At 39.9% G+C, this 22292-nt stretch overlaps 1 protein-coding gene across 6 annotated transcripts in view; it reads right to left on the bottom strand.

The window, feature by feature from the left end:
• The window catches only part of PPP2R1B (protein phosphatase 2 scaffold subunit Abeta), a 40049-nt gene that overhangs the window by 15159 nt on the left and 2598 nt on the right, over positions 1-22292 (bottom strand). For 5 of the 6 annotated variants that reach the window (XM_008054225.2, XM_021710504.1, XM_021710503.1 and 2 more), the window contains 11 exons: positions 18379-18611; positions 17951-18098; positions 13808-13963; positions 13514-13628; positions 12755-12825; positions 12283-12417; positions 10008-10181; positions 6459-6519; positions 1740-1894; positions 1229-1371; positions 223-314 (listed from right to left, as the gene is read on the bottom strand). In XM_008054225.2, coding sequence (XP_008052416.1) covers positions 223-314; positions 1229-1371; positions 1740-1894; positions 6459-6519; positions 10008-10181; positions 12283-12417; positions 12755-12825; positions 13514-13628; positions 13808-13963; positions 17951-18098; positions 18379-18611 — 1483 coding nt within the window. The remainder of the gene's footprint in view (positions 1-222; positions 315-1228; positions 1372-1739; positions 1895-6458; positions 6520-10007; positions 10182-12282; positions 12418-12754; positions 12826-13513; positions 13629-13807; positions 13964-17950; positions 18099-18378; positions 18612-22292) is intronic. The other variant, XM_021710505.1, reaches the window with a different exon arrangement.

The following is a 22292-nucleotide window of genomic DNA, read 5'->3' as shown; positions in this document are numbered from 1 at the left end:
TACGCAGTTCTAGACATGGACTGAGGATACAGCCTGCTCACTGACGAGGAAATGGAAGGCCAAGAAGATTCTAATCAAAGAAGGACGCCAGCATTCCAGGAACTCACAACCCTCCCTCTTTCCCATAATATTCATCGCCCTGCCACTGAACACCTCTCACATAAGAGATAAATCCCAGTAAACCACAGTATAAGCTGCAAGGCAGAAAAAGGAAACACATACCACTGATAGCTTCTTGTGCAAAGTATTTGACATCCATGTCTTCATCTTGACCTAACTTCTGTAGTACTGGCCTAACTTCCCCCTGCAAAGCACTGAAATTCAAAAGTATTATCTGTAAAAGACAGGATAATGGACCAGAGAAATCCTTCCAGGTGTATATGCTCTATGGTCACTGTTAAAGTTTAACATTTTGAAAATATTTTAAAACACTTATAAACTTGACAAATACACAAAATAATTTCTAAAGACATACTCAGCAAAATTAGCTTCAAGCTGGGTTCGGTGGCTCAGCCTGTAATCCCGCGCTTTGGGAGTGGATTGCCTGAGCCCATGGGTTCGACACCCGCCTGAGCAACTTGATGAGACCTCTTCTCTACAATAAATCAAAAATAGCTGGGCATGGTACCATGCGCCTGTAGTTCCAGCTACTTGGAAGGCTAAAGCAGAAGGATTGCTGGAACCCAGCAGGTCGAGGCTGCGATGGCCAGGAGCGTGCCACTGCACTCCGGTCTAGGCGAGAGTGAGACTCCAACTCAAAAAAAAAAAAATTAGCTTCAAATCTACATCTACACATATACAGAGCTTAATTATAAAAAGTGGACATCCTCAAAAATGGTTGCTAAATTACTTTATTATTTTCTTTAAACAAACCCAAATCTTAGGAAAAGTGAAAATCACTGACTGAATTTTAGCTATCCCTCCCAATACACTGTAAAAGTTAAAATATACTTTTTTTTTTTTGAGTCAGAGTCTCACTCTGTTGCCCAGGCTGGAGTACAGCGGCATGCTCACGGCCACTGCAACCTCGACCCGCTGGGCTCAGGCAATCCTTCTGCCTCAGTCTTCCAAGTAGTCAGAACCACAGGCACATGCCACCACGCCCGGCTAATTTTTTGATTTATTGTAGAGACTAGGTCTCGCCAAGTGGCTCATACCTATAATCCCAGCACTTTAGGAGGACAAGGTAAAATATACTTTTAAAACAGTAAGAACACTAAAATCTTACTTGGTATCTAAAATTGGTCCAATTTTTTGTAGAGATTTGGCCACATTGAAACGAACATTTGCTACTTGGTCTCCTGCCATCTTTAATACGATGGGCAGCATTTGCTTAGTGGTTATTTCCTGACCACAGGCTTCAGACAGTGCCTAGAAAAACAAGTAAAATGGCACATTTAAAATACTTTTTAAAAAATCCCCAAATCTAATAAGACAAATTAATATTTAATAAGAATTGACCAACAGGAAAATATTTCTAGTTTGAACATCAGAATGAGGGAAGATAACATTAAAAAAATTAGAGAATTAGACCAGAATTCACAACTAAACTGCAATTTAAAAATACTACCAATTTTAACACGAATTTTCAAAAGCAGTTTTCTCTCATCTACCTATCCAAATTAATCAGTATAAGAAATTATATTCCAAATGGAAGACAACAAAACCAGAATTCAGAAATAGTTGTGAATAATTGCTTTAATGCCTAAGCTTAGCAATATCAGCTATGTTATACTTACATTAATGCAGAATAAAGTGGTCATCCTATGTAAGTAATTAGGATCATCTGCCATTACCAACACTTTGGGAACGATGGTATTTTGGGCCCACTCTGTACCAAACTTCTGAACTAGTTTCATGAGGTTGTTGGTAGCAGCTTCTCGGATGGCATATACTGCAGAAGAGGTCAAAACACGTTCTCATACTGCTCACTGCTTTGCAAGCATCACCTCATTTATTTACATCAACATCAAAAATGTGGACCAAAACCAAAACTTCTCTGTGAGCAGACTCCACGTAATCATACTGCAATGCCAAACATGCTCAACCCGACTCATAATACACTGACTTGTTGCTATTTTAGTTTCAAATTGTATATGTCCAAGGAAAAAGGATGCCAGGATCTCATTATATGCATCATCAATTAACAAATATGAGTGCCATGTGCTACAAAAGACTACAGAAGATACTTTTTCTCAAAGGACATATATGCTCATCTGAGAAATTAAAGCTAGCACACTCCAAGAAGTCACATCATATAAGTTCAATTATAATGAAGGATGGCATTGTTTAGCGAAGACCGCAAGGACTATCGGAGTACAGAGAAGGGTGAACAGGGAGGTCTGGGAAAGTTTTGGGAAAGAAAATGGCCTTGCTCTAGGCAGTGAAGATTAGGAAGGACCTGTGTAAGTAGAGAGGAGAGAGCAGGAATTCCTAGAGAGGGCAAAAACATGTACTCAGGACACAAAGGATAAAACTGAAGTCTGTGAGACTTCGAAGTGAGACAGTAAGGGTAAACCCAAACCACTAAGCATGCTGAAAGTTAAACTGAGACTTGATTAGAAAAACAACGAGTTTTTAAAGCAAACTTGTGACCTGATGACTAATGTGGTATTTTAGCAAGACTACTGCAGCAGCGTCACATAGAACCTGGAGAGGAGAAAGACATCAAGGAGATCATGCAGAGGCCACTGCGGTCATCTCCACTACAGCAAATAAAAACTATAGACGGATTTACTTCTTTTCCATTAAAATGTTTAGGTTGAGACAAGATGTCAAATGTCTTCTGAATAAAAGTGCCTGCTTTGACATCTAACAATTCCCTACAAGGTCATTTATCAAAGACATCATGAATCTGGACCATAAAGGGCTGAGCTACTACCATCTCACAACTAGTTGCTACATACAACACTGAACAAGGACAAGCCTGGTGTCACTTCACAGATCCACTAAAGCTCAAAATGTGGGCTTACACAGCCAGTCAAGGGTGGTAGGTACTGACTCCTTATTCTCCTCTTCCCATGTGTGCCCAATGCTCCTGGATAACAGGAAGGGCAAGAATAGCTATCGAAGCCACAGCCCTGATCCTAGGCAATTTATACAAGCCTCTGAACAAAAAATGCCGAACTTTTCCTAGTCTGAAGATCTTTCCAGGTAATGACATTGAGAACGGACAAGACAGCACAGATAGTAACTATACAACTTATTATCAGTATTTAAACTGACCAGACTATGGAAGAAGCAACCTGTCAATAATACCCAGCAGCATTCTCTAAGGAGCAGCTCAAGTCAACTGTTTTAATGGTCATACAATTTTTTCCCTTCATATTCAGTCTTTGTCTTTGGCCCACGTCCCTCCCTCCTTCCCCCTAAAGTGGAGTTAGCTAGAACATTTGTCTTCTCTGCTAATTAATTGCTATTTTTTAATGTGCTTTAATTATCCTCACTACAATGTCATTACCACAGGAAGGGATCCCACTGCCAGAATAACCGGAGACCAGGCACACACATGCACAGCCTTGACCAAGACCTTTACTGCAATGAACTCTACTTGGCTAGGTGCCTACTATGCCTTGGCTCCTCTCAATTATGCTGTCAGAAGAATGCAAACCATTCCACAGTTCTGCCTGTTTTTTCTCCTTGTTTTGGCTTTCTCTTTCTCTCTTTCTCTTTCCCCCTCTCCACTCAAGATTTGGCTGACCAGCAAGGTTTCTTGGAATATCTAACTAACTCTGTAGCCATGCTCACTAATGTTGAGCCATTCTCCTTTCTCCTATAAAAAAATACATTTCCCTTCTAAATTCCTCCCCTCTGATCACAACTGTCCACTCAACCATAGGAATACAGATAAGTGATACTTTCTTCCTTATACTTCTCTGGATTTTTCACAATATTCTTTTAGTAGTTTAATACCCAGGAAAGAGGTTTCAAAAAAATCTAACTGATCAGTGGTCACTATATAACACTTATCTAAGATGCAAAAGCAAAATAACAAAAAAAGTCCTTGTGATTAAGCACAGAATAACTTCAGAGTTACCATTTATTGGTTCAAAGAAATCCCAGTTGGGCTCAGTGGTTCAGCCTATAATCCCAGCACTTTGGGATGCCGAGGCAAGTGGATTGCCTGAGCCCATGGGTTTGAGACCAACCCAGGCAACTTGGTGAGACTGTCTCTACAATAAATAAAAAATTAGCCGGGTGTGGTAGCACACGCCTGTAGTTCCAGCTACTTGAAAGGCTGAAGTGCAAGGATCGCCGGAGTCCAGCAGGTTGATGCTGGGGTGGCCATGAGTGTGCCACTGCACTCCACCCTGGGCAAGAAAGCAAGACTCTGACTCAAAAAAGAAAAGAAGAAGATGTTATCTATGTATTACTTTTCAAAGTTGAATTGAATTACAATAGCACTGTGTAGTATGACACTCACTCAGAAGATGGTGTTAATCAAATGTTCATGACTGGCCCGAGCAACTTGGTGAGATCTCGTCTCTACAATAAATCAAAAAATTAGCTGGGCATGGTAGCGTGGCTATAGTTCCGGCTACCTGGAAGGCTGAGGCAGAAGGATTGCTAGAGCCCAGCAGGTTGACACTGGGGTAGCCTTGAGTGTGCCATTGCACTCCAGCCTGGGCAGCAGAGTGAGGCTCCAACTCAAAATAAAAAAAAAAGAAAGAAAAGAAAAGAAATCACCACTTCAGGATGCTGCTGCAGGGAAATAAACAAGGGTCTCTCCCGCTCCCTAACTGGAAGAGAAGATCAGAAAAGAGAGAGTAATCAAGTTGCAGAGAGAGAACAATCCTACAGAGAAAGGTTATAAGAAATTTAATTATTTGTGAAATACTAGAAATTTTAAAATTCCTAGTAGAACACTTTTTAAACTTACAATGTCAGCTTTCAAAGAAAGCAGAGAAAGCCGGGCTCAGTGGCTCAACCTGTAATCCCACGCCTTTGGGAGGCTGAGGTGAGTGGATTGCCTGAGCCCGCGGATTCGAGACCCACCTGGGCAGCGAGACCTCATCTCTACAATAAATCAAAAAATCATCCGGGCGTGGTAGCGCATGCCTGTAATTCCGGCTACTTGGAAGGCTGAGGCGGAAGGATCGCCGGAGCCCAGCAGGTCAAGGCTGCGGTGACCGGGAGCGGCCACTGCACTCCAGTCTGGGCGACAGAGTGAGACTCCAACTCAAAAAAAAAAAAAAAAAGAAAGCAGAGAATGATGTGCCAGGATGTGCAATTTCCACTAACATTAAATATTTATCAGAAATAATCTAAACACTTAAAAAAAAAGAGGTATTTCTTTCCTACGGTTTTCCAAACAAATTTTATTTAAAAAGAAAAAAATAGACCATAAAAAAGTAACTTTAGAGAAGAAAAAGAGAAAGAAGTCTTCAAAAGCTAATTTGAAAACAATGGAAGTGCCCACATATATAAGCCCTTATAGATTTTCACAGATTTTTTTTCACATCCTTCCTCTTCACACTCTTAGCCACATGATGTCCCATATGATGCAAACATGGCTTTAACAAAACCACCTACATGTATAAGCAGACACAAGTATCCTCATCTCTCCCAAATACCCAGCATAAGTACCCACAGACGAACAAAGAGATACACTCAATACATATATAAAGCATATACAAGATACTGTAGAACTGAAACAGGATGTTTATCATATCCACCAAACATGAAACAAGACTACAGGACAACGTCGCATGAGCCTCCAGGGTATTTATCACAACAGGTGTAAGGCCATAGTGAAGCTGCCACATCTGGACCTGAGACTTGGTACAAAGGGTACATACGTCTCCCACCCACTGCCCCTGGCAGACAAGAAGATATACACATACACATCTACCTGAACCTCACCAGAAAGTCATTTGCTCGTTTCTGCTGTCCTATCTGATCTGCCCTGAGCTCGTTCTCTCCTAGCATTGTAGCAGCAGCAGTCAGGAAGCAAGCAGTAAGCCTTCCTTTCAACAAAACCAGACATGTGGGCCCTCTGTACCCTAGGGCACAGGTGATGTCTCCCACTCCTAAGAATCCTGTACTGTCCCACTATATGCCTTCTCTGTGTCACCTGAAAAAAGTCAAGTAGCCACTTCTTCCCATAGGCCTTACATCTGTTTCCAATCCCTGTCCAACCTAGTCTACAGCTGCTGAAGACACAATGATAGTATGGTCAAACAGAAGATTCTGGCATAAGGAAGAAGTAAGTAGATATATAAAAGAGACAGTCTGAAGACACCATAATAGGATAAGTATGAAACAGGGCAAAGAGCTTGTTTACAGGAGAAAATAACATAAAATTTAAGATGGAAAAAATGGTAGCAAAGCCAAAGTTGTATTCAGAGGACTGGACTTTTATCAAAGCCTTCTGTCATCCCTGCAATGTTGAGACAAGACATAACATCATGAGATATATGAGCTTTCCATAATAATCTGTTTTTAACTTATCTACTCACCATGGTCCACGAGCCAGGCCATACATAAAGAATTCAGCTTTTCATCAAAGAATTCCACACCCTATGGATACAGAAGATTCCATTAACACACATCTCCAAAGTTTAGAAATTGAGATGGTCTATTTATATTACACGCAGGAGACCTGAAGGCTAAAAAACACTTGTTTCCTATTAAGCTGAATTCATGAAACAGTCACAAAAGAAATACCATGGGATTTACAAACAAACAAATCTATAGCATAGGGCAAAAATCATAAAGAAAAGCATAGTAAAATGAACAGGCCCTGCTAGGTAAAAGACACTACATGGTCAGAAGCCAGCTATGAGAGAGCAGAAGAGTCGGAAGAATGCAGTGTGGATGGTCCTCTAAGCAAAATCTAGATTACTTGTAAAAATGAATTACCCAGGAAAATACCTGCAATAATATTAAAAATTCTCAACTGCCTTCCCTTTTTGGTTACTATCATAACATATCCTTAAGGATGAAGCAACTCACATCAAGACACAGATATATCCCCAATTAAAGAGAGTATTTCTGGGACAACAAGAGAAAGCATTGGAGGAAGAATAAAGCAGGCGTGAGAGTACAGAGGAAGGGCCCAGCATGGCTAGCTCTCCAAGCCCTGCTTCTTTTGTCTGTCAACAAGTGGCCACTTCAGTATAGGCTAAGGATGAGCTCCGAGAGCCAATCTATACAGACCTCTCCCCCTAGGACTTCTGCACCGCGCGGGTGAATGCTGCGAGATGAACTTTCCTAGCGTTTCCCTTCTGGGTCTACATGTTTACAGTCTTGCTTCTGTGATTTCTAGGAAGTTCCTGACCAGTGATTACATATTTAAAATAAATAAATGTAGTATGTTTCAGTACTTCATAAATAGTGATCAAGTAAGACAAAATAGCTTTGTATTAATAGATTATGAACAACTTTTGGCACACATTTAAATTACCAGGTCACCTCTCAAAGCTTTATTTATCATTCTATGATGAGGATCCTTCAGTCTTAATTAACCTTTATTTTCTGATTTTTGTGGTTTAACTTTACATTTACTTTCCATGGTCCACAAGCCAGACCATACACAAAGTCTTGAGAGAAATTTATAAATTGACTATCTGATAAAGAAAAATTAAGGAAAAAAGTATATATAAAAATAAAAAGTTGAAATTATAAGACAAAATGTTCATGACTGAGGCATGTCATCCTTGCCAGACAGGTATAAGTTAGGCAAAGATAGCATCTTCTTGCTTCCAAAAAGCTGTATTACAGCCAGCAACCCTGGGAGACTTTCCAGGTCTAGAACAAGCAGAGGTTAAAAGAAATGGTACCAAAATTCACCCTCCCTTCCAAACAGTTGTTTCAGTCTTCAGCAAATCAGTTAACCACTGCTACTTTCCACGCTGGTGAGTAGATTCATGACAGTCACCAGTGAAAAGACGATGACCCACAGCACTTGGGAGTGACAGAGGAAAAGGGTGACAAGATGACATCACCTGACCTATTACTAGTGTACTAATATCTTTGGCATCCATTTCAAAGAATAGGACACTTCAAATTTCATAAAACATATAATGCCACAGACATCCACAAGATGCATGTTCACAAACTAAATATGTCAAAATTAGCAATACAAAGTCGGTGGTCCAAGAAAAGAAAATAAATCCCATATGCTGTGATCTGAAAGGAATAGAAGTGAAGTGAGGTAGGGGAAACAAACTGTAATAACGTCAGCAGTAAACTGATACAAGCCTTTCTCAAAAAATGTTCAAGAATCCATTTATTCAACAATCCATGAATGCTGGCCACACGTGGTGATTCACACCTGCAATTTCAGCTACTTAGGAGGCTGAGGCAGAAGAATTAATTGAGACTAGGAGTTCAGGACCATCTGGGCAATAGTAAGAACCCATCTTTTAAAAAAAAAAAATTGACCAGGAGTGGCAGCTCAAGCCTGTAATCCCAGCACTTTGGGAGGCCAAGGCAAGAGGATTGTCTGAGCTCAGGAGTTAGAGACCGGCGTGGGCAACATGATGAGACCTCATCTCTACAATAAATAAATAAATTAACAAACAAACAAACAAACAAATAAGCCAGGTATGGTAGTGCACGCCTGTAGTTCCAGTTACTTGGAAGGCCAAGGCAGAAGGATCGCCCAAGCCCAGCAGGTCAAGGCTGTGGTGGCTGTGAGAATGCCAGTGCACTCCAGTCTGGGCGACAGAATGAGACTCAGACTCAAAATTAATTAATGAAGGCAGCACTCTGGCAGACATTGGAAATAAAACACTGAACATAATCCCTGCCCTAAGAGATCACCTATCTCCCCAACTAGATTGTAACAGACAGTAACAACACTCTAATAAGTTGCTACCAACAGCTATACTGGAATATCAGACTTAGAACTGTCTGGGATATCTACTAAGAAAGGAAAGGATGTGGCTATAAAACCCAGCCCTGAAATTCTAACCAGCATGATACCAGTTAAAGTAACACCACTCAGAAACTCAAACAGTAAAGATAATGTGATAATGTGTAGACTTTGGCCAAAATACTGACATTACAAGTTTCAATACCCCCTTTCTACAAGGTGATTCCTCAACTCCCTTTAATCAGAATGTAGAAAGTGATATCTAGGGACATTCTGCTCAGAATACAAGCAAACAGAGAAAAGAACCTTGAGCAAAAATCAAAGCAGGCTTACCTGGAAACCACAGTCCCTTTCTTCTCTGTTAAATACTCCTTAAGTCACAGAGACGTTAAATATTTAAAAGTCTATGCTACAAATAGCAAGAAACTAATCATATTCCTCTATTGCTGTTTTTAGGTGGTAGTAAAGTGAAATGTGTTTCCATAATTCAGGTTGAGCATCCCAAATCCAAAAATCTCAAACCCAAAATGCTCCAAAGTCCAAAACTTTTTTTTTTGAGACAGGGTTTCACTCTGGAGTGAAACCTGCAGTGGCACAACCACAGCTCACCTGTTCTGAACTCTTGGGCTCAAGCAATCCACCTGCCTCAGCCTTCCTAGTAGCTGAGACTATGGGCATGCACCACCATACCCAGCTAATTTTTCTGTTTTTTGGAGACAGAGTCTCACTGTGTTGCCTAGGCTAGTCTTGAACTCCTTCCCTCAAGAGACCCTCCACCTCAACCTCCCAAAGCACTAGGATCACAGACATGAGCCACTGTGCCCAGCCCAAAAAAACCAATGCACTGACATGACACTCAAAGGAAATGCTCATTGGGACATTTTGGATTTTGAACTTTTGGATTTGGGATGCTCAACTGATAAGTATATGTACTGCAAATATTCCAAAATCTGAAATCTCTAACACTTCTGGTTCCAGGCATTTTGGATAAGGGATACTCAACCTGTACCTTTTGGTTAGACATTTATGCAATAATAAAAATAGAAACCATCCTACAGGCAACAAGGACAACACCATCCTTTCACACATCCAAATAAACATAATCATAGAGGCTATGTGGGCCTCCTACTTGCCATGGTCAGTCTTCACTATTTGACCCTAGCCTACAGTTCAGAGCACATGTACTCACCAGCTGGCCTGCTAGCAGCGGCATATACTCAATGATGGCCAGCCGGACCCTCCACTTGGCATCTTTGGCCAGCTCCACTATGGCAGGAAGGAGAGACTGAGAGAGCTGTCGGATTCCAATCACTTCATTTACACAATCCAAATTGGAGATGATATTCAAACGAACTTCAGGACACTGCAAGTATACAAGCCCCAAAGACCACATGTAAAAATAAAGTCCTCTGCCCAATATTCTCCAGTCAGAATAAGGTTGAAAACTGCTAAGTAAATTTTAAAATTAGAAAATACTGACTCATGAACATTTATATACTTAACTCTGGATTATATCCCACACCTTTAAAATTAAAAATGTTTTAAAAAGAAAATACTGGAAACAACCATGCTGCCCATCAAAAGAGGACTGGATTAAAAAAATGTGGTATATATACACGATGGAATACTACGCAGCCATAAAAAAGAACAAAATCATGAATTTCGCAGCAACCTGGATGGAACTAGAATCTATAATACTGAGTGACCTCTCACAGAAACAAAGATCCAAGTATCACATGTTCTCACTCATATAATGGACCTTGAACATCCAATGTAATGTAATACTATAAGAAAATGACTGACAGTACTGGGAAACTACGGGGGGGGGATGGGATTAACAGTAGCAAATATCTGTCTGGGGATGGGAAAACACCTCTTATCAACAGGGTGCCTGAATGAAACATAATTGTACACTTAACCCTTAACTGTACCCCACAAAACCATAATAAAAAATATTGATTAATTAAAAAAAAAGAAAGAAAATACTGACTCAGTGAAAAAAATGTAGTCTTGAAGGAAATACTAAATACTGAATACACATAATTCAAGAAACAAATGTAACTGATCTTAATAAAAACTTTCAAGAAAAAGTCTAAGAGACTAAAATCAATTTAAAAAAGACTATAAGATAGTAAAGAGCATAAACTCTGGAATTAAATCAGATGCACTCAACTCAGATCCCACATCCGTCATCGCTGAGACCCTGTGCCTCAGCATTCTCATCTGTAAAATGGGGATAATAATAAGACCTATCTCATAAGATTGTTGTATTACACACAACGATACATGCAATGCACTTAGGATCATGCATGGCACACAGTAATTAATAAATATTAGCTGTCGTTATAATTTTTGATATACTTAAGTAAAAACACTTTTTAAACAAAGAAACATTAGCTCTAAAGATAAGGAATCAGGGAATATAAAGCAAAAATCAGACAGAGAAGATGGACAGATGTTTGTAGATTTCCTTTAATGGGTACTTGTGCCCATTTCCTGGGGAACTTGTAACTCCATATCCAAACATAGGGATTGTCACTAGTTTAAAAAATCAAAATTGGCTGGGCACAGTGGTTCAAGCCTATAATCCCAGCACTTTGGGAGGCCAAGGTGAGAGAACTGCCTGAGCCCACGGGTTCGAGACCAGCCTGGGCAACTTGGCAAGAACTCATCTCTACAATAAATCAAAAAGAATCAGCCAGATGTGGTAGCACACGCCTATAGTCCCAGCTACCTGGAAGGCTGAGGCGGAAGGATCACCTGAGCCCAGCAGAGTGCCACTGCACTCCAGTCTAGGCGACAGAGTGAGACTACAACTAAAAAAAAAAAAAAATCAAAATTATCTTTTGGAAGGCAGGCCCCTTGTAGCACACTCAAAATTTATTTGGATCAAACCATCAACCAAAGTTTTTATCTGGAAGTTTTGAGACAGTTATGTCACAACTTGCAGAAGAAGCATCCCAAAGTTGTGGCAAAAGGTGATTGGTTCTTCCACCATGACAACACACCTGTCTACACCACATTGAGTGTTCAGTAGTTTTTGAACAAAAACAGAATGACCCCCACCCTCCCTATTCACTTTACCTCTCCCAAGCAACTTTTTTTTGTTTCCCCGGATGAAAAAAGATCTCAAAAGGAAACGCTTTGCTGATGTGGAAGAGGTGAAACAAAAATGGCAGAAGCACTATAAGACATCAAAACGGACAAGTTCAAAAACTGTTTAGAGCAGTGGAAAAAGTGTGACTCTATAGGTATATTGCATCAGAGTACTTTGAAGGTGACTGAAGTTTAAATATGCAATACACATTTTTTTATAAACAAATTCTGGGGATTTTGGGGTCCTCCCTTGTAAGTTATGATCTTTTAATTCATTTCCATAAGTTTTGGGTCCCATTTTTAGTGAAATCCCAAACCAAATCAAATCACAGAGTATGAAAGGCAATAGAATGTATAGCCAGACTTACCTCATCCTTTAACTGAGCTAAAAAAAGAGGCAGAAGATGTTCAATGGTATTCTCTTTACCCAAAATCGTAGACAATCCCATAATTACAGAAGCTAGAGCCGATTTGACATGTTGGTTCATATCGGATACTAATTCCTAAAATAAAACCAAAATTCAAAGTCTTTCTTTCCTGCAAGACAACAGAAACCTTCCATTCCATCTCCCAAGGAATTTAAAGATACCACTATTTCATACTGATCACTTGATAATACTCCCTCAGGTCATCTGTTAGGTTACATATGCACCCAAGAGCATTTACAGTTGTAACAGGCACTTATAAGTGATAAATAACAATGTCACATATTAATATATCTGCCACGTTCATCCCCATTCATGTTTAAACTCAAAAAGCGTAACTGAAAAAAAAAAATTGAGGTAAGGTTTAGCTTCATATGGGGGAGAGTAAAACAAAATAAACTGAAGTTAGATTTACCTTTATATAAGGCAAGATTTGATTCATAATTATGGTCTCTCTACCTTCAATAGGCAAGTTCTCACAAAGTTCTAAAAACAACGAATAGAAAACAGGCTTTCATAGAGTCATTTCAAAGAACCAAATAAACGGTTTATCAACAATTTTAAGTAAAATCAAATAATATGATTACGCAACTAAGCTCTAAGGAGGAAAATGGTTCTTGTTCTAAATGTACTTTTTAGCCAGGTACGGTGGCTCACACCTATCATACCAACCCTTTGGGAAGCGGAGGCAAGAAGATTGCCTGAGCTCAGGAGTTCAAGACCAGTCTGGGCAACTTAGCATGACCTTGTCTCCACAATAAATCAAAAAATTAGCCAGTATGGTAGCAGGCGCCTATAGTACCAGCTTCTTGGAAAGCAGAGGTGGAAGGATCACCTGAGCCCAGCAGGTTGAGGCTGAGGTAGCTGTGACTGTGCCACTACACTCCAACCTGGGTGACAGAATGAACCTGCAGCTCAAAAAAAAAAAAAAAAAAATTAATGTACTTTCTCATGAATCTTTGCATATCACACTAATTCAGCATGAAAAGGTATTTTTTAAACAGAAACAAAATAAAATTGATGCTTGGTTTTAAATATATAGGGAGTAGCTTTATATGACAATATGACACTTCCACATGTTGAAATCTGAAGTGTTTGAAAAACATATTCACTGACATCAAAAAATGCACCAAAATGAATGACATATGTTGCAACATAAACTGAACTCCTTAACCTTTTACTTTGTGGGCAGCAGCTGCTCGGACTTCAGCTTCACAGTCTTTCAGTAGGTTCTGAAAGGCGGGGATGAGGTCATTTAGGGTGATTTTAGGACCCACAGCTTTCTGGAGCTATAAAAGAATTTGTACAAGTTTTAATGTATACTAAAAAAAAAAAAGCAATCTTCAAGTATATTTTTGCCACAACACTCTCCATTTAAAAGAATTAAAACTTTTGGTACAACAGCAAACCTGTGGGTTTTTGTTTTTATTTTCTTTAGTACTTAAAAATGCCAATGCAATGATGTTACCTCTGAAAATTTGTCAGCTACCATATAGCGAACTCGCCAGGATTTATCTTCTGCTGCTTGTCGAAGTGTAGGCATCACCAAGGCCTCAAGATCATCTTGGGACAGTAACTGAGCAATACTGACACAAGCTTCCACAGCTAGAAGTCGTACTGAATCCTAAAGGAACACAATTTCTGTAAGTCAAACAATATTAACTAAGAGCCAATATTAACTGTATGTGGTGTGGGTAGTACTACTGTGGGTGCTGTTTAAAAAAAAAAAAAAAAAAAAGAACCACCACGCCATGTAGTTTCATGTCTTTATGTCCTGAAATAGCTGCTTCCTTTGAACTGGCATGTCAAAGCCATAAAGATAGAAATGACTTTGTTCTAAGAATGAACAGCAAAGTAATTGCCTTGGCTAGAGTGCAGAGTTTTTGTTACGAAAATGTAAAGATTAAGAGAAAAAAAGGAAAACATTTTAATAATGTCTTCAATGCCTTACTATAATAGGAGCTGAGGGATAAAAAGTAAAGTATAATTGTACAAGTTATTTAAAATAGATTAAACAAAGAGAATAAGAGTAAGAGAAACTAATTAGGAAGCTCGGTTTTCAAAATACCCAGTTCAAGGTGGCAATAATAGGAGTTTAAGCATGAGATGAAGACTTAGAAATACACATTAGAAAAATTAAAAGTTAGTAACAAAAAAAAATCTGTCGGATTTAAATGTCAAAGATCAAGGAGCTAGCCATGTCTAGAAGAACACAGAAATTAGAATTAGAAAACCGTGGGATTAGCCAGGCTCGGTGGCTCAGCCTGTAATCCCGCGCTTTGGGAGGCTAAGCTGAGTGGATTGCCTGAGACTGCGGGTTCGAGACCCACCTGGGCAACTTGGTGAGACCTCATCTCTACAATAAATCAAAAATCAGCCAGACGTGGTAGCGCACGCCTGCAGTTCCAGCTACTTGGAAGGCTGAGGCGGAAGGATCGCCGGAGCCCAGCAGTGCATGCCACTGCACTCCAGTCTGGGCGACAGAGTGAGACTCCAATTCAAAAAAAAAAAAAAAAGAAAGAAAGAAAGAAAACCATGGGATTATTAAGCTCAGTATTCCAAACTGCCAAGTATCAATGTGATACCTACATGTCCTTGAGAAAGTGAAAATATGCAATTAAGCCAAACCAATGTGAAATTAGGAACTGAGACTGTAGAGTTGAAAATCAGACATATGTAAGCAGAAACTGAAAACATATAAACATGAGCATCCAGGAGAAATAGGTCAAAAATTGTAATAGTGTATACAATAACACTGTATGTATACGCCCATACATATATCCCCAAGAAAAAGGGAACAGTGACTCCAACTTCCATAACACTACAAATTTTTTAAATTACAGCTCAACAATAACTGACTATATGCCTAAGACATACTTACGCCTCTGTATCCAAAAGAACAGGCTAAAAAAGATAGAACGAGGTTCTTAGTAGTAGTTATACAGATATTTTTGGATTTCAACAATTATGCTAAATAAAGGGGCTACTATCAACTACTGAAATATATGCTAATAAATGTTAATCACTTTCCCAGAATTCCTGATTTCCCCCACACCTGTTCCTCTTCCCAGCATCTTCTCCACCTCAGTACCTCACCATTCACACAATCGCTCAAGCCAAATGTATAGGAGATCCTAATTCCTCTTCTCATCCAATCCAATGGTTCTAAATTCTTCTGACTTTACTTCCAAACTTTATAACCAGATTCTCTCCGTCTTCACTATTACCACCCTAGTCCACCACCATCTCTTGCCTAATGGCTCTAAGTCTCCTAACTGGTCTTCCTGCTTCTATTCTTATCACCCTTAAAATCTATTTTCTTTGAAAAATGTAAACTGCATCATGCCACACCCTTGCTCAAAATCTAGGTGTAATTACACTGTCCCTAGAAAAGAAAATCCAACCTGTATACTCTGGCTTGAAGGCCCTCTGTGATCTGGCCCCTGCCTATCTTCTCCAACCCTGTCTCCTACAGAGTCTTGACCACTATGCTTCAATGTTAGGGTCTTTATTCTAGGTGTCCTCTCTCCCTGGCCTCCTCTTTTCCTGGAGCCCTGACACTCTGGAAAAAGGCATGACTGGCGTTTTTCTTTCGTGTCTCCATTTATATCACCTTTTCAGAGTCCTCTGACTAGCTAGTCTAGAAGAATACCCTATTTATTGTTTATTGTTTTTCTCCATTAAAATGTCAGCTCCATGTGAACAGGGCGCTTGTATGCCGGGTTTAACACTGTATCCCAGTACTAGAACAGTGCTTGATAAAAACCAGGTGCTCAATAAATATTTTTTCAATGAATGAATAAGCCAAGACCAATTCTTTCATCAATGGTCAGAGGGAACACAAATATGCATATTATATGGCAAAGCATGAAGTGGTCTTATGATCCCCAAAACACCTAAATCTCATTAAGCTTCTAGATCAGGGGTGGGGCAAACACTGGCCAAACACAGGAGGAAGCTAGTTTTTATCAATAAGATTTTTACTGGAACGCTGCCATGTCCATTCACTTACATATTGCCTATGGATGATTTTGTACTACAACAGCAGAGTTGACTAATTATAACAGAAACTGTCTGGCCCACACAAAAGAAGTTCGTTAACTTCTGTTCCAGATTCAATTACCGCTTTATAGGAAATACAGAGAACAAAAGAAAATGTTAAATTATACAATGGGAACTGTAATCAACAAAATCCCAATTAAGTATTCTAAACCTGTGCTAACGTGTGGCTTCGGAGACTTGAAATGTGGCTAGTATCACATGTTTAGATGATAAAATTTTCGAAATTTGGGGTTAAATAAGACATATTATCTTCATCTATTTCTTTTTACTTTTAAAAACATGGCTAGTAGAAAACTTAAAATTAATAGGTAGCTTACATTATATTTCTGTTGGACAGCACCATTTTAAACTACAGTGACTGGGTAATAAAAGTGCAAAGAAAAGTGAGGTTATAAACATTAAAGTCAAGATGTTACTCTTAAGAGAGTAGAAAGTGGGGAGTAGAGGAGGAAGGGAGTGGGTTTGGAAGGGAGCCCACAGAGGGTTTCTGAAGTAGTGGCTGTCTTCTTTCAGAGAGGACCGTTACAAGACAATACCATATAATAATTCATTAAGTTGAAGATTTACTTTGTGCTGTTTTCTGTATGTTATTTTAATACATTTAAAAAATTATTTTGAAGGTCAGATTTCCCACCTTCAGATTAAGAATCTGAAAATAAGACTCATCAATACTCATCAACTCATCATGATAGGATGCTCGTGATCCTACCTATTCACATGAAGTGATGCTAGGGCAGGGACCAGGATATCAAAAGCCCAAAAAGACTCTTCTTCTGGAGGCCAGGAACTCTAGGGACTAATCCTTCTAAGCACCACTTCAGCAAGGCAATACAGCCAAGTTGTAAAGGGCATGAATTCTAGAGCCAAAATGCCTAGATTCAAATCCCAACTCTACCACTGGTAACTATGCAACCTTGAGTCAGTTACTTAAACTTCCTGTGCCTCTGTTTCCTAATATGTCAAACTGACTATGTCATGGGGGCTGTTGTGAGGACTGAATTACTTAAAACATGTAACCACTTAGAACTGAGGCTAAAAAACACTAAGTACTTTATTTAGGTATCTGCTTCCTTTATTGTTATTTCTACACCAAAGAGATATAGATCCTTGAATTTAAAATTGCTATCATGTGAAGTAATACCAAACACTAGTACAAGAGAAGCAGAGAACTTTCCTAACACATTCTATGCTGAGTTTTTTTAAAGTCAAGACTTTCAGGAAACAGTCCTCCCCCATATTACAAATGCAGGCTTCAATTCCCAAGTATGTTACCCCTTGATACAGCTTTGGTCTTCCTTTCTAATTATGGCTCTCATTTCCTCTCTAACTCCCCCTTCTTTTAACACCTGCTAATATAAATAAGAAATCATGGGCTGATTGAGAAACATAAGAACACTGAGATGAGTCATATTATACTTTATCCAGGCCAGAATTAAGTATTAATTTTGCAAAAAAAGATTCTAACATGAGAACCAAAACTCCCCAAATAAATTCTTAAAATTCAGAGAGGAGTGTATCTGTATCCCATAAATACTAAGAGTTAATTTACCTGTTCATCTGAAGCTAGATTCGTGAACAATGGAACAATTTCACTTTTCACACTGTCTAATTCCAAAACTTTTGCAAATTCACCCAACTTGGAAGCAGCAGCACGTCGTACCATTGGTGTGTCATCTGAGCACAAAGAACGGAAGTGCCTGCAGCATAAAACAATGAAGGTATTTCCCATTATACACCACGCATTAACACAGAGACAGACAGTATAGAGGTTTTCATTTACAAACATCAGTGATTAGGCTTCTACTCATAAAAGTAACAAAAATAAAACAGTGGGATATTTAAATGGATGATGAAAATTACATCATCAATCCTATTATTCCAGTATCGGCCACTCGTTGGTAACTAGGTATATTGTGCAAATTGTCAGCTATGAGTCCCCAATAATCCCAAGTTACTCAAAAAAATACCATATCTTACTGTCTAATTTCTTCCTTGACAGCATTTGAAGCCCTGGGATAGCAAACGCTGAACAAACCACATGCAGATGTTCGAGAGGTGAACCAATCGCCACTGGCTAGGCGTTTCACCAGAGGTACAAAATGAACTTCCAGAGCAACAGGAGTATGCTCCTGGGAGATCTGTCTCAGGGACTCCACAGCCCTATCACGAACAACAGTCTCTTCCACAGTTGCCAGGCTTTCCAAAGGAGGCTGCAGAGATGAAAAAGGAAAACCAGAGAAAACGTATTGAATCACTTTAGATACAGATTATCACCTTTTAAAGTGACTAAAAGAAGGTGGTACATGTAACCAGAATGTTAGCTACGTCATACCAAATGGTTACTTTCAGTTCACACAGGGATAACATATGGTGCAGCCAACCTGAAGACACGACTTCTGTAGAAAAGCCAAGATCTCATGTCCCAGATGGCAATTCCCAGATGGTGTCTACAAATGACACAGTGAAAGAGACTTGACATAATATTAATATTATTGTGAGCTGAATCACTGGGTTTAAAAGATATGTAGCCAAATTCAGGCAGGATTGTGTATATTTCTTCAAGAGTAAGTACAAAAATATCAGGCACCACAATTACATGATGACAGCTTGTCAGGTCACTGAGCCCACAGCCTTCTGAGTATCTTTTACCATTCCCAGAGGTGCAAGCAACTTTTGTCCACTAGCTCCACTATTTAGCTGACCCACAAAAGGCTGAGTACAAAAATCACTTTATTCAGAACACATTCAGAAACTATGAGTTACAGAGCTGAGTTTCTGACAGAGCAATCAAGTACAGAGAAGGTAGGAGACCTTGCTTGAAACATTAGAAATAGAAGAGACCAAAGGGGTTTACTGACATGGTCCAGTAAAAAGTGAAAATAGGCTGGCTCTCCTCTGCCTTACTGAGTGTGCATGTGGTCCTCACAGATTCCGCACACGCCATGAGTTGGAGATTTTAAAGCATAGAACATGTAGAATTGACCACTAGCGTGAAATAGAAGGATAATGAGTTAAAGGATAGAGGTTTGTCTACCTAATAATACATTTTGAAAGTTGTCTGACACAGGTAGACCATACTCAGCTTTCCAGGAGAGTAATTCAGAAGACCACTGAAAAGATACTATTTCTTACTTGCCAAAGTCTTTCCCGAACCGTCCTCTGCCTACTGTGACCTCCTCTCATACAGTACCACTGGATAACCTGTCACTACTGTAGGATAAGGCCAAGCTCAAGAATTCCTTATGAGTGGCCTCTTGATTTGGACTCTACCTACTTCTCCAATGCCCTTTTCCTGATGGTCCTTAAAGATCACTCTGCCTACTCCAGTCCCAACACTTCACACTCCAGCAGTCTTAGACCCAACCCGTCTCATGCTTCCAAGCCTCTGAAACTCATTTTTTCAATAATGATTATTGTTGTATTCTAGCACAGAAGAAGCAAAGCAAAGTGTCTTGCTCCAGTGGCATTTACACTCCAATAGAGGAAGACATCAATCAATCAAGAAAATAAGTAGATGGTGATGAGTACTCATAGAGAAATAGGATGATGTGGTAATTGGTGACTGGGAGGTTATTCCAAGGTGGGTGGTCAGGGAAGATCTCTCTGAGGAGATATGCTGAAGTTAATGCCCCTGAATGACAAGGAGTCAGCCACAGGAAGCTGAAGAGAGGATTTCATTAGAGGGGAGGCCTAGTACAAAGATTTTAAGGGAATAATGGGCTTGGTTAATTCAAAGAATAAAAAGAAGACCAATGTGAACAGAATGAGGTTATCAAAAGGGAGCTCCATACATGGTAAGTCTACAGAGGCAGGTCAAGAATATCTTGTAAGACAAGGTACAGAGTCTGAATTTTCTTTTTCTTTTTTTTTTTTGAGTCAGGTCTCACTCTGTGGCTCAGGCTAGAGTGCAGTGGCACGATCACAGCTCACCGCAAATTCAACTTCCTGGACTCAGGTGATCCTTCCATTTCAGCCTTCTGAGTAGGTGGGACTACAGGTGTGTGCCGCCATGCCAGGTTAATTTTTTCTATTTTTTGTAGAGATAAGGTCTCACTGTGCTGCCTAGGCTGGTCTCGAATTCCTGGGCTCAAGCAATCCTCCTGCCTCCCAAAGTGCTGGCATTACAGGCATGAGCCACCATGCCTGACCTTACAGAGTCCAGATTTTCTAAGAGCCATGATAGGGAATGATATGATCCATCTAGGGGTTAGGTAGTAGGAGGGAAGAATGGAAGGCAACGAGTCAGGAAGCTACTGTAATAATCTAGATGGAAAACAGTGGTGGTCTGGATTAGGGTAGAAGGAAGGATGGTGGCAAGTGGATTAACTTGGAATATACGTAGACTCTAAAGGAGTTACTAATGGATTAGATGTGGGGAACAAAGGAAAGAGGATTCAAGAATATCTTCTAAGTTGGATGTGGTAGTTCATGCCTGTAATCCCAGCCTCTGGGAAGCCAAGGCAAGAGGATTGGGCAGCCTGGACCACATGACAAGACCTCATCTCTACAGTAAAATAAAAAAACTAACCAGGCATGGTGGTGCATGCCTGCTGTCCCTGCTACACGGGAGGCTGAGGCAGAAAGATCATCTGAGCCCAGCAAGTCGAAGCTGCAGTAGCCATTATCGTGCCACTACAGTCCAGCCTGGGTGACAGAGTGAGACTCCGACTCAAAAAAAAAAGAATGTCTTCTAGGTTTTGGCTTGTGCAACTGAGTAGATAGTGAAACCATTTACAGAAATAGAACAATTAAATAAAAAGCACATTTTGGGGAGAAAATTAAGGTTTGTTTTAGGTATGTTAGATTTAAAATACTTGTTTGAGCCGGGCTCGGTGGCTCAGCCTGTAATCCCGCGCCTTTGGGAGGCTGAGGTGAGTGGATTGCCTGAGCCCGTGGGTTCGAGACCTGCCTGGGCAACTTGGCGAGACCTCATCTCTACAATAAATCAAAAGTTAGCCAGGCGTGGTAGCGCACGCCTATAGTTCCAGCTACTTGAAAGGCTGAGGCAGAAGGATCGCCAGATCCCAGCAGGTCGAGGCTGCGGTGGCCGGGAGCGGCCACTCCACTTCAGTCTGGGCGGCAGAGTGAGACTCCAACTCAAAAAAATAAAAAAAAAAAAACTTGTTTGTCATTCAAGTAGAAAAATCATAGGCCCACACACACAGATGGAGATAAATACATATATATGTATAAATCTATCTGCATCTCCAGTTTCATGGAAAAGTCAGATTTCTTGTCATAGAAATCACAAGAATCAGCATCATATAGACAGTATTTAAGCCCTGAAGCATAAATCCCTACCTTGACCAACTGTTGAATTCCTGGTTGTCCTTTCAAACTTAGTTTAGACACATGTCCTAAGTTACTCCCTTTCTCCTCTCTGTAACTTGGGTACTTCATAGGTGCCGGTACCTTTCTATTTAAGACTGCACAATAATTTGCTGACACATAAAGACAGAGACCTTCTAATTCCATTCACACTGCTTTTCTTTTTCTTTCTCTTTCTTTCTTTTTTGAGATGTGGCCTCGTTATGTTGCCCAGGCTACATTCAAACTCCTGGGCTCAAGTAATCTTCCTGCCTCAGCCTCCCATGTAGCTGGGACCAGGCTATGCCACCAAGTCTGGTTCACACTGTTCTTGTTTTAACATGAACACTGTAACTTACAATGTGCCTGATATAGTAGACTCTCTAAAACCAAACCAGATGGAACTGAACTCATCAAACTCACAAAGTCAGAAGTAAAAGTTATACTAACAATTTTAAAAAACTGCTAGTTGAGAATTAGGACTTACAATTCTGAGAGGGAGGAGGGGAAGGCATAAAAACATCAAATCTGCCGGGCTCAGTGGCTCAGCCTGTAATCCCGCGCCTTTGGGAGGCTGAGGTGAG

The sequence above is a fragment of the Carlito syrichta genome, unplaced genomic scaffold (assembly GCF_000164805.1).
Source record: "Carlito syrichta isolate Samal-C Ts95f unplaced genomic scaffold, Tarsius_syrichta-2.0.1 Scaffold289261, whole genome shotgun sequence".
NCBI classification, from domain to species: domain Eukaryota; kingdom Metazoa; phylum Chordata; class Mammalia; order Primates; family Tarsiidae; genus Carlito; species Carlito syrichta.
Note: the sequence above shows the minus strand (reverse complement) of the source record. Positions and strands in the feature narration are given on the sequence as shown.